At 52.1% G+C, this 16,564-nt stretch overlaps 6 protein-coding genes across 6 annotated transcripts; 1 reads left to right on the forward strand and 5 right to left on the reverse strand.

Moving 5' to 3' along the window:
* Positions 1 to 1,007: 1,007 nt before the first annotated feature.
* VTN31DRAFT_4535 (uncharacterized protein) lies at positions 1,008 to 2,665 on the reverse strand (the record flags this gene model as incomplete). The annotated part of the gene is made up of 4 exons (XM_069404934.1): positions 1,008 to 1,122; positions 1,179 to 2,448; positions 2,504 to 2,591; positions 2,645 to 2,665. The coding sequence occupies 4 exons, from the start codon at positions 2,663 to 2,665 to the stop codon at positions 1,008 to 1,010; spliced, it is 1,494 nt and encodes a 497-aa protein (XP_069260048.1).
* Positions 2,666 to 3,737: 1,072 nt separating this feature from the next.
* VTN31DRAFT_4536 (uncharacterized protein) lies at positions 3,738 to 5,600 on the reverse strand (the record flags this gene model as incomplete). Its single annotated transcript, XM_069404935.1, has 1 exon — positions 3,738 to 5,600. One exon carries the CDS (start codon positions 5,598 to 5,600, stop codon positions 3,738 to 3,740), a length of 1,863 nt encoding a protein of 620 aa, XP_069260049.1.
* Positions 5,601 to 6,194: 594 nt separating this feature from the next.
* VTN31DRAFT_4537 (uncharacterized protein) lies at positions 6,195 to 8,342 on the reverse strand (the record flags this gene model as incomplete). Its single annotated transcript, XM_069404936.1, has 3 exons — positions 6,195 to 8,110; positions 8,167 to 8,265; positions 8,321 to 8,342. 3 exons carry the CDS (start codon positions 8,340 to 8,342, stop codon positions 6,195 to 6,197), a joined length of 2,037 nt encoding a protein of 678 aa, XP_069260050.1.
* A 166-nt stretch (positions 8,343 to 8,508) lies between these two features.
* Positions 8,509 to 9,890, forward strand: VTN31DRAFT_4538 (uncharacterized protein; the record flags this gene model as incomplete). Its single annotated transcript, XM_069404937.1, has 3 exons — positions 8,509 to 8,650; positions 8,707 to 9,597; positions 9,649 to 9,890. 3 exons carry the CDS (start codon positions 8,509 to 8,511, stop codon positions 9,888 to 9,890), a joined length of 1,275 nt encoding a protein of 424 aa, XP_069260051.1.
* A 35-nt stretch (positions 9,891 to 9,925) lies between these two features.
* Positions 9,926 to 10,927, reverse strand: VTN31DRAFT_4539 (uncharacterized protein; the record flags this gene model as incomplete). Its single annotated transcript, XM_069404938.1, has 2 exons — positions 9,926 to 10,656; positions 10,762 to 10,927. The coding sequence occupies 2 exons, from the start codon at positions 10,925 to 10,927 to the stop codon at positions 9,926 to 9,928; spliced, it is 897 nt and encodes a 298-aa protein (XP_069260052.1).
* Positions 10,928 to 13,281: 2,354 nt separating this feature from the next.
* Positions 13,282 to 16,212, reverse strand: VTN31DRAFT_4540 (uncharacterized protein; the record flags this gene model as incomplete). The annotated part of the gene is made up of 2 exons (XM_069404940.1): positions 13,282 to 15,954; positions 16,030 to 16,212. The coding sequence occupies 2 exons, from the start codon at positions 16,210 to 16,212 to the stop codon at positions 13,282 to 13,284; spliced, it is 2,856 nt and encodes a 951-aa protein (XP_069260053.1).
* Between the last annotated feature and the right edge of the window lie 352 nt (positions 16,213 to 16,564).

The following is a 16,564-nucleotide window of genomic DNA, read 5'->3' on the forward strand; positions in this document are numbered from 1 at the left end:
CTAAGTAGTATATATTCAGTTCAAAGTCAGAGTCATTGGCCTTGCTACGAACGGCTCCATAATTTCTCTTTACTTACAAAATAATCATGAGGGTTGATTATAGCTTTGGATGATGTCCCTCGCAGTCAAAGATGGGACTGGTGTTGGAGATAGCCGATTGTAGGGATTCTTGGTCGACTCCGTACCGGGATGCGTGCTGGCAACACACACCTCACAAAGGGTTTCGGGGTTGTTTCACAGATGAGACCAGCATCGAGGCATTATATCACACTTTATAGAACGTTGACTGCACCGACAGCCTTCCTCATAGTCCGACTCACACACACCTGTACTACTACTATGACATCGTGCCTCAAGGCAACCGACCCAAAAAATCTTGCATGAGCCAGCCTAGTACATGACCCTTGCCCGTTCCGAAGCCTTTCCGTCGAAATCCAGAAAATTGATTGGATATGTAGGACAAACTTACAAACCGGCCTGAGCTCATGTGTCAAAAGGTGTCTGCCGCCAGCCAAGGCTGTGTTCAACCACTCAACAGGGGAGGGTGGTAAAGATTGGGTAAAGATTTGTCGATCGCGATGTCTTTTGCTTGAATGTGCCGCCGTCTTGCACCATCACCGCGCCGACAGACAGGAGCTGGGCTGAAATATAACAATATCCGGTAGGCCCTGTTCACCAATGTTCTTCCGCTATTCCTCTCCATGGGTGCCCAAAGGCCAGAATGCTGCAAGCTCGGGTTGTGTAATGTGTACGGAGTGTAGAAGGCTGACCAGTGACCGGTAACGTGTAGAGGCGTGTGTGGGGGGATGCCATTTAGGACGGGAAGTCGGTATTATCTTACGTGCTTTTGTGAGCAATTTCAAAGACAGAAAAGGTTTGCGATGGCGGGTTGGGGCAGCTGGTAAGCCTGGTATTGTCATCCCAGGTAGACGTGCGCAGTTGAAACAAAATCCTTTGCCTACCATTGCATGGCACTATCACTGCTAGTACTAGCCAAACCACCACTCCTAAATCTTGAGGTTGGCAATCCCACCAATAGTAATCGCCTTGGTGACCAAGAATTCGTCAATACCCCAACTGCTTCCCTCGCGGCCGAAGCCACTCTGCTTGACGCCGCCGAACCTGTTTCAAGAACTGTCAGAATCTGACAAAGCCAGAGTCGATCTAGGGACACTTACGGAAGAGCAGGGTCACTGATGATGCCCGTGTTGATGCCCACCATACCAACCTCCAGAGCCTCGGCAACGCGATAGGCACGCTTGAGATCGTTGGTGAAAAAGTAGCCCGCGAGGCCGACTTCGGCCTTGTTGGCCAAGCGCACAACGTCCTCCTCGGTGTCGAACGGGAACAGACCCGCGACAGGGCCGAAGGTCTCCTCCGAGGCGATGCGCATGTCGCCCGTCATGTTGGTGAGGACGGTTGGGTTGTAGAAGTTGGGGCCGAGTTCCGACGCGCGCTGGCCGCCGACCAGCACCTTTGCGCCTTTGCTCGTGGCGTCCTGCACATGCTGCTCGACCTTCTCGATGGCGCGGCCGTGGATGACGGGCCCGTGGGTGACTCCCGGAGAGAAGCCCGGCCCCAGTTTGAAAGACTTGACCTTCTCGGCGAATTTGGCCGCAAAGGCCTCGTAGATGCCCCGCTGCACGTAGATCCGGTTCGCACACACGCACGTCTGGCCCGAGCTGCGGAACTTGGACGCAATCGCCGCTGCCACTGCACCGTCCAAATCCGGGGTGTCGTCGAAGACGATGAACGGAGCGTTACCACCAAGCTCGAACGAAACTTTCTTCAGGGTCGACGAGGATTGCTTCATCAACAGCTTGCCGACGTTCGTCGACCCTGTGAACGACACTTTACGGATCGTCGGGTGCGTCGTCAGAATCTCGCCAACCTGGACCGTGTTCTTGTCCGCAGTTATGATGTTGACGACTCCCTTAGGAATGCCGGCACGGCGCGCAAGCTCGGCGATGGCGTTGGCCGTGAAGGGCGTCTCGCCGGGGGATTTGCAGACCACCGTGCACCCCGCCGCCAGCGCCGGGGCGATCTTGCGCGTGATCATGGCTGCGGGGAAGTTCCACGGCGTGATGAGCCCGCATACCCCAACGGGCTCGCGGATGGTGTAGATGCGGTTGCCCGGCACCGACGCCGGAATCGTGTCGCCGTACACGCGGGGCGCCTCCTCGCTGAACCATTCGAAAAAGCTTGCGGCATAGTTGACCTCGCCCTTGGCATCGGGAAGCGGCTTGCCGTTCTCCCAGGTGATCAACGTTGCCAGGTCATCGATGTTGTCCACCATGAGCTGGTGCCAGCGGCGCAGCATCCGCGCACGCTCGCGGGCAAGCGTGGCCCGGAACGACGGGAACGCCGCGGCGGCGGCTTGGATGGCCTTTTCCGTGTCGGCCGCAGAGAACTCGGGGCATGTCCCGATGAGCTTGCCATCAGAGGGGTCTAGGAATCGGCCGGGGTTAGGGCTGGATCGTGCTTATGGAATGAGTCCGCTTACCATGAACCTCGAATTTCTCTCCCGACGCGGCGTCAACGAACTCGCCGTTGACAAACGCTTTTTCAATGAAAAGCGACTTGTCTTTGAGCTAGTTGCAGCTTATTAGTAGTCGCCTTGTAAATACACAGGAGAAGTACGCACCGGAGGAACCGTGTGGCCCATTTTGTTACTATACAAACGCACCAGTGCTGGAGCAGAAGAAACAATATACGGAGATCTCAAGCACGATCGGGACAATTGGCGGGATACTGAGCTGACAAGTCGATGCATCATGATGAGTTTAAAAACGCGGGGTCGTAGCGATCTTAAAGCGAAACCATTCGACGAGCGGGATGAATTCGGGCGAGGGCTCGCGGGGTTGTGACTGGCTGGACGGGCTGTGACGACAATAAACCGGATCGATGGGGATGGCGAGCCCGATGCAAGCCTCAAGACGAAGCTTCTTGAATGAGCAGCAGTGGCAGACTGGAAGTGCTTTGCGGAAGCCAACGAGAATTCCGCAGTTCTGCAGGGCGATCGCTGCTATGCAGCGCCAAGTGCAGGGATTATGGAGCGATGATGTAGTTTCGGTTGCTCGAGAGTCTGTCCACGGTGTTCGTGCCTGCTCGCGTGTTTTGATCTTCTCTCCCAGTTTCCTGTCCACTCCTCGGCTCTGACAGAATCCCGATTTCAAATCAGAGCAGTCCCGACTGTCTTGTCCGAGTCGTACCTCAAGTTTATTAATCTGCTTGACGGCTTAGGGCTTTGCTTTGGCCGCATTTCGTGATGGTTCGGAACGATGTCCGATTAGTTTAAGTTTCGGCGACTTGGTCCAATCAGAATCGGCCGGCGAGTACACCAATGATGTGCTGCGAGGAGTATTCCGTACCGTAGCCTGTAGATGCCCCTTTTGTACTAGTATCCTGAGCTATTCCATAAGTGTACTAGTGAAATAGGTTCTATGTATTCGTAGTCTTCCGTATCTCAGGGCTTAGGGCTGAGGGCTCGTTGACGGGTCTGAGCCTCCGACAAAGTCAACAACTTTGAACGATTTATTTTGCTAGGAATGAGCACGAAGTACCTCACCGATGCCAGAATCTCTTTGAGACCTCAGCTACACATGTAGATCATCAGTTCCATGGCCACTACCTAGTATTTGCTCAGCGATTGAGTTTGTTTATCGATGGCTCATTCGTAAACAGATGTACAATACTAGTAGTTACAATGGGTTACATGGCTCACACCATCATGAACACTATGTCGGCTTCTCGTAGTCCGAATGGACTCTCTTTAAATGCAGGTTCAAGTTCCACGTCCGCGAAAAGCCCGCTTGATGCCGGGGGCAATCCGGAAAGGGGCAGACGAGTTCCTCCCTAGTTTTCTTCCTCCTCTTCCCCGGAGGCCGTGGAGGAGTGGGCTCGGGCGCGGGTGCAGTTGCTGCAGACGACGGAAGCAAAGAACTCTCCGGTGGCGGCGAATTTTTGGATCCAAATTTCTTCGACTCCGTCTTCTCGGATTCCGACTCGGCTTCATCTTGCACCTCGGGCAGCAGCCATGCGAGCGGATGATCCGCGTCCTCTTCTTCCGCGCCACTTTCAGAAGGTGTCTCTCCCTGCACAAATTCCCATGTGGCAGTCTCCATTCCGTCTTCATCTTCCTCGATAACTCGTTTTACGCGCCCCTCCCGTAGAGACTGGAAAATTTCCGTCGAGCCACCAAACAGCTCTGCGCACCGTCCAGCGGCGCGTTCCACCACTGACTCTGAAATGCCACTCATCAACGCGACGCCGAGTACGTCGTGCCAGCGACGGGGAGCCTTGATCACGTTTGCCCACTTCGCATTGGTCAACTTCCGGGCGCGAGGCGCCTTCTGCGAAGCTGGTCTCGCTCTTCGCTGGTTCGACGAGGTCCCATGACTTCCTCCGCTCCTAATCCCTGAAGTTCTGCGGGACGGAACGGCCGACGTCCCGAAGGTATACCGATCTTCATGTAATCCATCCAGCACCCTTTCCAGACTAGTCACGATGTTCCGGACTTCTGGGAGTAATTGTCTCCGGGCCAGGTCATCATCTGCTTGTACCAGCGGGCGGGGTCGGTCATTTCCATGATCAGTCAGATCTGGTTCTGTACTTTCATTTCTGCTTTTCTGATGTTTTCGATGCCGTTTCCTGAGTTTCCATTGCCGTTCCAGAATTTTTTCTTTGGCAATTCTCATCATGACTGCAGTGATCGCTTCTTCCAAATCTGAAGATGGCCTGGGATCCGGCTCCCGTTTGAATGTCCATTCTTCATCGTCGGTGGGCGCGGCTTCGTACTCTGTCCGTGGCACTTCATTTGCAGGCATAGGCCACGCAGTCCATCTCGAGTTCGGTTCGAACGGCTTCGTTGGCACACGTACACCGGAAACTGTATCCCAATAGTCTGTGCCTTCAGGATACTCCTGCCGGAGCATTCGAGCTCTCTGTTTGAGGGCAAAAGCGTTGAACAAATGAACAAAAAGATCACGGGCCCGCATATCTTCAAGGCTTTGCGCAATGCGTCGCTCGCTCTCCGTATATTTGCGCCAAGTAGATGGCGCTCCAGTGAACCGATTCGGACGGTAAGGTGGTGGTGATGCGGAGGTGCGCGCGACATCCGCGATCACATTGTCAGCTTGGAGTTCATCTTCAAATAGCTCCTCGTCCGAGAGTTTGTCATTGTCCTTCTCTCTGGATTCCGAGGCTGATGCCTGAGCAGAGCTTCTGCGTCTGTTTCGACTTCTTGCATCGGAGCTTTTTGAGCGTTGGATATTCGCACTGGGCTCTCGCACAGGGTTCTTGCCCTTCTCTCTCGCTGGAGTCTTGCTCTTCCTGGCCGACCGTGACGCCCGACTGGACCTTGCTACGGACCGATCATCGTAGTCTGGGTCGTCATCCGAATCATCTGGCATGGGCGGCAGGGACTCATAATCATATGCATCCCCCACATCGCTCTCCTCTGCTGCCGCGATGGGGTCCGGCAAGGTGCTGAGGTCAATGCCTTCATTTTGACTCTGTCCGCCGAATACGGACTTATACGGCTGCGCAGATTGTGACGATGGGTAGCCGGACGACTGAGATCCGCGAGAGCGGCGAGACATGAATGGCGAAATTGCTCGATGTCAAGACGAATCGCAACTACATCGTCTTTTCTGATAGTACTACTAGTCTTGCAGTACTACTGTCCGTCCATTCAGCAACGGGAGTGTAGCAGAGTCGATTTGCCGTGGCATGAATAGCTTCAGCCACTCCTGGACGTTGGAACCAGCCGAGATGTGAGGGAATCAAGCGCGTAACTTCGACACATGGCCAGATTCATAAAACAAATAAATCAAAATAGAATAACAGTTCAGTTCAGCGCGCAAGAAGAAAAAAACGTCCTGCTTACATAATAATGTCTTCACGTGATTGCAGATACCTATGGATTAACTACCTACCTAAGTAGGTACCTTACCATAAACTATGCTGTTTCAGGTAAGTAACCTACCATGTACCTCAGGTCGATACCAGTTCAAAGATCATCACCCTTGACTTCATGCTTGCCATGGCAATGTGGCATAGTTGGAATTGGGGAACTGATCTCACAATTGACTGAAAGAAGTTTTTCCATAACGATCTATGGACAACCTGTACATATGAACCACCCAAATCCATGATATCGTGACATACACAAGTAGTAGTACTCAGACAAGCCCTCAATGCCCCTTTGCAGCTGCCCTTTCCAGCTTCCGTCGTTTGCTCCGCAATCTGGCAGCCTCTTCCTCCTTCTTCTTGTTCGAATAGAGCATCTTGTCCAGCAATTTGCGCTTCTTCCGACTCATCATCATCTTCTGCCGCTCCAGCTCCTCTTCCTGCTTGCGCTTCTGTGCGGCTACTTTCTTCGCTTTCGAGGCTTTCTTCTCTGTACCGTTGGCCGACGAACCGGTGTAGGGCAGACCGGCCGCTTCGGCTTCCAACTCCTTCTGATGTTGGGTCCGGGCAGCCTCTTCCTCGTCTTCGGACTCAGATTCGGGTTCGTCATCGTCGAACCCGTCAAATTCCTCCTCTTCCTCTTCTGATTCCTCGCTCTCCTCTTCATCGTCGGAAACGTCAACGTCCATGCCATGGTCATCCTCTTCTTCGTCTTCTGATTCAGACTCGTCGGCCTGTGCTGTTTTCTTCTTGTCCACAGCGGACGTTTCCTTTTCGCTTTCACTCTCCTCATCCTCCTCCTCCGACTCCTCGTCCAATTCGGCCTCTCCTTCCTCCTCTTGCTCGGCAAGAGGAGCACGAGGATCATATTCGCCGCGACCTGGCTTGACCCAGGGGCTCAAATGTGGCGGTAGAGTTGCGCCAGGCGCGTAGAGGTCCGTACGTAGAAGCTTGCCTTCGTTGACACAGTCCCAAACCCATTGTGGTTGAACATAAATTCTACCAGGGATTCTAGTCCCGGGCCGCACTTTAATAGGCGCATCGTCGTCCTTGCCGGGGACAATAGGAAGAGACGATTCGGGAAGCGTGGGTCGGTCAACGATTTGATGGGTGATCCGAGGATCTGTCTCGTCATGGGTAAATGCCCCTTCACCGGCTACAGCATCCCATCCAATTCTCTTGCATCCAAAGGCGCGCAGGAGAAATTCGATAGGTGCTTTGGGTGCCTCTCGCGAGATGTAAAATGTGAATGGAGCAAATAATGTGGCTGCCTGGTCTTCGCTGGTGTCTGGCTGCGGAAGAGTGTCAGCTTCCGGAGCAGCGGGCTCGAACTTGTCGATCGCGTCATTGTTCTCCTCTTCTGTCGCCGTGGCTTGTTCAGTGGGTTCTTCTTCGTTAAGATCCGCCATCTTCACGACGCTGTCGACCTTCTCCTGGACTTCCCGAGACACTTCCTTGTTCTCACTCGGAGTTATTGCGGGCTTGTCCGCGGGCTTGCCGATCTGAGGGATGTTTTTGCTTTCCAGACGGAAAGCAGACAATTCGGCGCCTCGCTCGTCACTGGCTTTATCAAACTTTGGCGGGTACACCAATCCGATCGAGGTGTATAGTCGGAAATTGACAAATCCCAAGAGCGTCGTGTAGAACTCTACGAACGTAGCCATGATTCGGTAGTCGACGTCACCCTTCACTCTTTGCACGAAACGGTAGGGCACGAGCCAGAGAATGTCTTGCCCCTGGATAGTCGCCTGGTAATAGATTCCCTTGATCGAAAGGAACGACTTGCGCAGGGAATGGGTCACGATAAGGTAGTGCTGGAACTCATGGCAGAGACGCTGGCACTTGGCAATCGTCTTGGGAGGCACCTGGGACGTGGAAGGAAGGTTGGCGAATAAAAAAAGCAGCGACAAGCAGTCATCGAGATCCCTCAGCGCATCGATGAACGTCGGATAGCGTTCCTTGATGATGTGATCGAGGGTGATCTTGGGCGCGAGGTTTCTTTCGTATCGAGCGGCATCGCCAACTTCACCCCGGCCGAGGGCTCGCGCAATCTTCTTTGCAACCGCTTTTTGCTCGCGGAATTTCTGCAGCAGAGGCTCGTGCAGGAGATACTGGATGTCTTTTGCATAGTAGAAAGTCGTGCTTGGAGTCGAGTGTTTAGCTGCCTTCTTTTTGTTGCGAGGTTCTCGAGGGTAGATTCCTAAAGAATTCTATTAGTAACCCAAGCAAAATTCGTTTCGATAGCTCCTTTCGTACCCTTGAAGATGCATAGCCGCCGAAAGTCCGGCAGAGAAATCTGAAGCTTGCGGACGGCCTGCGACCGAGTGAGGTAGTTTTTGGCCTGGCCGGAGGTTCCTATGGCAGTGTCAGTGCATGCGGCTCAATGGAGATCCTGAGACTCGAGCGGAACCTTTTTTCTTGATTTTACCCATCTTGCAATGTGCACAATGGATTTTGGAACTCGTTGATCAATAACTTGAATTTTTTCTAAATTTTTAGCGGAGCCTCGGAGGTGGTCCGTGCACGGCGGTGAGGCCCGCCTAGAGGACAGGTCATAGATTCGCGGAGATGCTCAGGAACAGATTAACTGCGCCAACAATGCCCGTTGACAGAAGAAAGGCAGGCATTTTCGCCGCCGCAGTCGCATTGCGACTGCTTCTGTTTAGCGCATTTCCTACATTGCCCGATCTCCTGACCTCCAGAGTTGAGGTGTCGACCCCCATCAGCAGCTTCAAACGATGTACGCGATTTCCCAGTCTTGAATGCACAGTTGGTGATGTTGCTGACCCTCGGTAGTGCAAGAGGGATTGTTCTTATATACACACAATGTGTCGCCATACGATGGCGGCGTCTTTTACCAGGCACCGCTGCTCCTGTCCATTTTCACCCTGCTGCCGAACCCGCGGCACTATCCGCTAGCCACGGGCCTCTTGTACACGGCGATTGATTTGCTAAACGCCAAGGCGTTAATGACGATCTCTGACTCCGGGGAGTCCGTGACCGGGAGATTCCACAGCAGTCTGCGCAAACACATCCGATGGGACGGGCCGGCGATTGCGGCGTGGTATCTCTTCAATCCGTTCGTCCTGGCGTCCTGCCTTGGCCGGTCGACAACAGCGTTTACCAATCTCGCCATCTTGCAAGCGATATCGAGTGCCGTGACGGGAAATACCCTAAACACCATGATTGCGCTCGGCTTCGCGTCGTATCTGTCCCTCTACCCGATCCTTCTTTTTCCTCCCCTGATGCTGCTCTGCTACGACCGGTTGACACTGTCCAAGAAGCGCGCGCCGGGCCAGGCAGTGTTCACTCTGGCTAATCTAGGCATTCTGGCCGTAGTCATAGCCGGCTTCTTGTTCGCGTCCTACTTGGTGACAGGATTTTCTTGGGAGTTCCTTCCGGCCACCTATGGCGCTCACCTCTTGGTCCCAGATCTGACACCGAATGTCGGATTGTGGTGGTACTTTTTCATTGAGATGTTCGATTCGTTCCGCGAATTTTTCTTGGGCGTGTTCTGGCTACACCTCGCCGGCTACGTGGGAGGCTTGACGGTGCGACTCCGCCGGCAGCCCCTATTTGTCATCACGACGTTGGTCGGGATCTTTGCGATCTACAAACCCTACCCCAGTATCGTCGATGTGTCGTTGTACTTTGCGCTCCTGCCATTATATCGACATCTTGCACCATGTAAGTAGGACCACTCATGCGCCATGGCACGATATCGACTGATCGTTGCAGTGACGCGCTATACATTCTTCGCTGCCGCTGCGATTCTGTACTCAACTTTGTTGGGCCCGGCGTTCTATCACCTATGGATTTACTACGGATCCGGCAACGCCAACTTCTTCTACGCCATCACGCTGGTGTGGAGCTTAGGTCTGACGATTCTCATAGCAGATCATATTTTCGCCGCGCTGCGGGACGAATGGGAGCAAGAGAACCCCAAGATGATGGGCAAGGATGTTCGACAAATATCATAACAACATGCAATCTTTATAGACATGCAAACATACCATCATCGATTTGGAAAATCTTTCGATAGAATCAAATAATCCGGCTCCTTGACTTTCCCATTCCTCATCACTTTTGGCTCGGGCGAGTACTCATCCACCCCGAATCCCAAGCGAGTATAGAAACGAATCGCGGACTGATTCGAGCGGAACACTGTCAACATGCCCTTTTCCAGGCCGATGCGGCGACCGATCTCCTCGAAAATAGCCATCAATTTTCGCCCAAGTCCACGGCCCTGCAGGGCAGGGAGAAGATGGATCTCGTAACAGTAGAGGACCTGCCGATTATCTTCGTAAGTGACCATGAAGGAGAGGAAACCTGCGATTGCTCCGCTTTTCGTTTCCTTGTTATCCTGACGAGGTGGGCGGAGAAGAAGATACCACATTGGCGGCAACCGCATCTCCTCCTTTTTCTTACGTGGCGACCATCCAATGGATGAGCTGCGGTAATCCGCCGCAGAAGTCTCCTCGATGAGCGCAAAACAGGCCTCGAAGTCCTCTTGAGAGATGGTCGCAGGGCAATGGACGTCGATCGTGTAAGTTATCGTATCATCAGCAGTACTACTATCTGCCGTGGTAGGATCCTCCCTCGGCTGCTCTTGACCCTTCTCCTCCTCCTCCCGTTGTCGCAACTGCTTCGTCGACGGGACCGTTATCCGGAGCATCTCGGGATGGATATAATCGCGGACAAACTCCGCGAATGGCATCGCGTTGATCCGTTCAACCAGGGGGAGGGCTTTTTACTTGGATCCCAAGCTCCTAATCAGTTACTTCGCTCCATACAAATTATATGCCTAGAGCGGGACGGGGATACGAAAAAAAGCTAACGATAGAACGGTACCATTCTCGTTGTCAGGACTCGCTCGATGAGACTCGGATTTCGATTTTGATTTTGTCTGCGATCGTGTCCTTGTTGAAGATGTTGATCCTGGCTGGGAAGAGGATCTCTTGGTCACTCGGCCGGATTTCATTGATGGTGGCATTTCTCCATTTCCTTGGGGACTCATCGGTCGTGGATTTGGAAAAGTGGTCGCGACATCGAGAGTTAAGACGCGTCATTTTGAGCATGCGATGAGCTCTTTATCAGATCGATTCCTAATCTGATAAGATAGGTAATATGTATTACCTACTACCTTACCGAGTTTGATAAGGGTTAGGGCTGGGATCTTGATACCACGGATTTACTATCCTGAATTCCTGACAACTAAACCATTCCCGATCTCGTCTCAGTGAGAGCATAGGACGATTTCCTAGGATTCCTACTGATCGCTTGCTCGTGTTGGCTTTGATTCCATTGATTTCCTGTTCTTCATTTACTTAGGAGAGAAGAACCATGAAACTCGAGGAAATGGCGGACGCATGGCGATCAGGAAAACGAAACGGATGATCATTTAGTTACTTTCATTCCGATCAGACAGAACTGAACTTTGTTGAAAATGAGAAGGATATGCGACATCCGAAGATAGGTACGAGAATAATCAGTAGGCTAGCTAGCTTGCCCTTGCTTGTACATGACTGAGAAGCAGCATCAAGGCCGAACGCAAGCGGACGGTCTTCACAAGATCAATAATGAAACTTTCCTTCAGAAGCATTCAAAAACGCATCCAACAATCAGAATACCATGTCAATAAAGCATCACCATTGAGGCAACTCATCAGACGTCCATATCGGACAGAATTGAGCTTGCGATCCTCTCTCGAGGTAGTAGTACACTGTCGCGGCATGTTTCCGGTCCTCTGGCCGGGACTGAGCACCTCAGCGACAAAGTGTGCTTGACGCGACAGACCCTGGTTGATCCCAGGACGACATTTAACCGAGCAAGCACAGTACCTGGATTATGAACTACTCAGAGGGCTAGAAAACGCTTCTGAGAGTGCTAACAGGGATATCGCAGCTGACCTCGATGAAGAAGTCAATTGTAGGGAATGCAAATGCAAAAACGGAGCGAAGGAGCCAAGTACGCATAGCGCGCGTGTCCCCCATCCAATACTTCAGTTTCACCCTTCGAAGCATGTTGTGAATTGTCTCGCCGTTTCGATCCAAAGTCTCGGTTTAGATTGTTTAAAAGCTCTCTCGATGGGTTGGGATTCCGACGTTTATGATCGGCAGTCACTCAATGACACTCAAGCATACGACTGCTTCTATTGTGCCCAGCAACGGGTTGTTGTTGGTGTCTCCCAAGCAGACGGTTATGAAGTCGGTAGATTTCATGATGCAGCCTCGGATGGAAACAGTTGCGTATCATTTTTGTTGTAACCTTGCCCCAGACCAGCAGTCTTGGGCAGACCCGGATGATAAGTTCCGGCCCCGGACACACGATCCGCAGAAGCATTCACGTCAAACGCAATTACTTTGATCTTGCTCGCGTTGCTCATTGCCAATATCGTTGCATTTTATCGAGATCTTCCTCGCCTCGTGATCGAACGGCATCAGATCAGACGAACTGGAACCAATTTGGTTCTTTTGGCGGTGCACACTGTTCTTGCGAAGCGGACGAGAAACTTCTGGGATGGCGTTTGGCGACGGAGAGAGATTCTCGTCCGATCAATGAGATGTATATCGACAGTATCTTTGAATGGCGGATTCTTCTTCTGGAAGACGCGCAGGATCGGGGTGTTGTGGTTGAACCAAGTAGAGCAGTCCCTGAGCAGCTCTGCTGTGATGATAGTACCATGCATTGAGGACGACCATCATGGTTTTATGTGAGTTGGCCCACTAGTCATGTCGCCATCAGCTCTGTCGTACAACCACCTTAGATGTGCGCTGGGGTCGCTGGTACGTTCATGTACTACATCATGAGAAGGGCAAATCAAGGCGAGTGTTCATGGAGGTATTATCTGAGCGTGGACGGGCAGCCGGTTACTGAGGGCTCCCACAGCACCATTCGTAGACAGCATGTAGGATATACATGTAGGATATGCGGCATCGAAGGAAGGAGAGACACAAGCTAGGAACAAATGGATAGTATGAGTTGTTGGATCTGAAGGACTTCAGAAACTGGAGGGAAGGGGTTGATATATGCCCATCATTTTCAAACAAATTGTCTTTCGGACAGGATACTATCCGTTCCGGCAAACACAATATCTCGCAAACGCATATCTGCGGATGAATGAATCACATTCTGCAAACAAGCAGCTGTCCAGCGAGGGCGAATCTCGACCTTATGATACCGACAATCGCCGACAGGACTCTGGGATCATCAACCACGACCCAGTTCCTTAAAGAGTACCTAAGTAGGTAGTACCTACTAGGTAGGTACCGTACTTAGGGAGTTAGAACTTTCTACGACCGAAGTATTATAACGATAGTAGCACTATGCGATGCAGCCTTCCAGCTATCCTAGGTACTTTTCTCCATCAAATCAACTGATAAATATCTGTACTCGCACTTCGTTGCTCCACCCAGCATCCAGACCTAACTCCCTCCATGCCGCATGGACATCTACTGCCAGCACTTTATCTGCATCCTTCCGCACTGTATGCCTCGGGACAGGCTGGCCAGACACCAATACCATTACCTTTTCGTCAACATTTTTCTGCGGAAGGTCCGAGTGATACACGCCCAGCACACCAAGTGCCTTGAGGTTGACGTCAAACTTCAACCGTCCACCCTCAACGACGTAGACGTCGGAGCTGACCACCGCGGCAATACCCGTCATCTTCCCAATGAGTCCGAGAATTGCGACGTGGGAGAGGGTTGATGAGTGACAGCCGTGACTTCCTTCCAGGGTGAAAGACCGAAGAGGGTATGCAGTCAGGATTTCCCACCCTTTAGTAGCCAGAGACACGGAAACAAAGGCGTCCGGGTCCAGAGGCTTCATGATGTGGCTTACAGTTCCCGTGGTGTGCGAACGGATGATGTAGCGACGGCCAATGCTGTTGCTGACTTGGGTTTTCTGGATCGAGGATGATGGATCAATACCCGGAAACGTGACCAATGGGACGATGGTAGACGTGGTGGTTGGACTGATGTTGAACAGTCCCAAGATGCCGCTGCCAGACAACGCGAACCCACTGTACGTGCCGATACGTAAGACGTCCACCTCGTTGTAGTCGAGGTAAACATCGCATGTGCGACCCACCACGCTCGGGCGGAGAACAATGGTTGTTCCCCTCGTGGTAGGGGCTGTGATTTGATGGATCAGATCGATGTCATGGGAGCCTGGCTCATCGGTGATATAGATTGGTCCACCAGATACACATCTGGCGGCGGCATTGAAGGATGCATACGGGTGGCTTGTCTGGAACATGTCCCAATCCGGGAGCACATTCAAATGGGCCGTCAAGAGGGCATTGTGAGCATTGCAAAAAACATGCCAAGGGTGTGAGTCTGGAGGATTGGGAAAGTAATCGTCCGAGTTCCGCAGGAGAATAGTCGGCTTGTTGACAGGCAATTGCGAATGGAAGATATGATGAGGTGTCATGGACATGCAAGAGATGGCTCGGGTACCGAAGTAGCGCAGCGACGCGATCGTCCAGGCGTCCTGGTACGCCGTGATGAATCTTTTTCGGTCTTCTGGATGCTCCAGTGCATCCAGAGCGCATTGCACGTCTGTTTTGACACCGTCTATTCCTGAGAATGTGAGGAATGAATAAAAATCCTGGAAAAATCGCTGGATGTCGTCGGGATCAATGGCCAACATAGGGCCCCCCGTCAGGCGATCGTTCTTTGTGACCTGCTTTGTTTTATATGCCTTTGCAAGTTCCCCGTCAGGTGATATGCCTCCCCAGTAGCCCATCAATGCGTGCCACACAGCGATATGCTCGATATTCGGATGGCGTTTCCGGATCATTGCAGCAGTGTGCCCTAGTCCAGACGGAAAGCCTTCCTCGTTTGCCTCAAACTGTCTCCATCCACGCTGGGTCTGCGACTCTCCGTCCTTGTCAATTGATTGCCAGTTATCATCTATGATCAGATTGACAATATTGATTCCATATCTTTGCAATTCATCGAGCGCATTCAAAATTTTTTCCTCACTCAGATCATGACCAAGCCCATTCCAGGTACAGTAGGAAAGGCCGTCATACCAATCGGCCAGCCACTGGGCACGGACATCCTTTTTGACCATCACAATGTCATCGCTCGTCGGTGAATCGGGCTCTGGCGGTGAGTCCGAGGCCACAGGTGGCTCAATTTGCACGCTTGAGCCTCTCACAACTTTGCGGGCTTCGTAGATCAGCGCACACATACCCACCTCAAAGTCCTCCGCCACGGATGCCAGCACCTTGAACTGTGCCGGCTCTGCGTTGTCATTCCTAGCGTGGACCACCAGTTCGCCGTTTTGACCGGACCGAAACACTGACAGGACATTATCGACGCCTGAAACCGCAAGAAAAGATAAGCTCAAGCCATCCGATCTGAGAAAGGAGCACAGAATAGCATCTTCAATGAGTTTGAGCTCGTTCTTCCCGTGTCGAGGACCTAGCCATGCACTTGAAATCCTGACTAGGGCAAAATAACGCAGATATTCTTTCGGCGAGCCTATTGACACAGTTCGAATTCCTGACTTATCGCCCTCCGCGGCGGGAGTATCCCCTGTAAGACTCCAGAGCATGGAATTTGGGGTCTCGCTTTCTTTTGCTTCCACATCAATGTCGGAGGGAAGATTCTCAAGATATTCACCCAATTGGTCACGAGGAAGCTTTCCCGGGACAGAATCCAAGCCTTCAGGCTGAGAAATGAAAGGGCCAGCGAAGATCCTACTCCTTGGACCAAAAACAAGCTCGCCGTCCTTTATGTATCGTTTTTGGTTTACCCATGTCCACTGCGCATCAGGGCCAGTTCTGTACCGCACCGTGAAGCAAGCGTGGCCTGAACATGATGGAAGGGTCAACTCCTCTGTGAAGACGTAGTGGTGGAAGCTCTGCTTCTCTTCTGTACCGGCGCCCATCAAATCAGGGACGGATATCTCGCTCTTCTTGAGCGGCAAAGATGTCCACTCTGGGCTTCCTTCTCCAACATTGTGCCAAATGTCCACCTCCCAATCCTGTTCAGGGAATGCGGTGCTGGAAGAAAGGACGACGATGAAGCGTAGCTACACAGAGTGGGACACAAAGAATATCAGCAAAAATGACTTAAGATTGTGATAGGTATCGTTCTAGCATCCGACCTTGTCATGCTCGGCAGAATTCAGGGTCTTTTGGAGTCTTTTGATAGTAGTCACCTCCCCCAGCGGAGGCCAGCAGACTACATTAGCAAACATGCTCACTTGGGCCGACGGGACGAATCTGGCCTGTGAGGATGCAATCGCCGACCCCGATCTCACGATGTGATGGGATGATTCTGTAGACATTGCAGGGAGGCCCTGTACCTTCGACCCAGCCAACGACAGTGACAGGAACAGAACCGATGATCCGGAATTGAGACTTAGTAGCTATTATCTATACAGAAAAGCCAGAACAGGTTCGGGGTGGATTACAAGACTGGGAGGTCAAGTTAGCCACCACCACGCGAGGGGAAATGGTATGATGTATGATGCATGATGAGCCGTCTTGGCTGTGCGGGCTAGGTTCTCATTGGGTGAACGATCACTGCTGGTATGTACTCAGTGTTCGAGAAAGAAACTACCAAGAGCCCAATGGCTCGCGGAGTTGTTGAGAAGTTGATCAAACTCGATGTTATGAACGAGCGGAATTCTGAGATGA

This window comes from Thermomyces dupontii (assembly GCF_041956625.1).
Source record: "Thermomyces dupontii strain NRRL 2155 unplaced genomic scaffold VTN31scaffold_4, whole genome shotgun sequence".
Lineage (NCBI taxonomy): Eukaryota > Fungi > Ascomycota > Eurotiomycetes > Eurotiales > Trichocomaceae > Thermomyces > Thermomyces dupontii.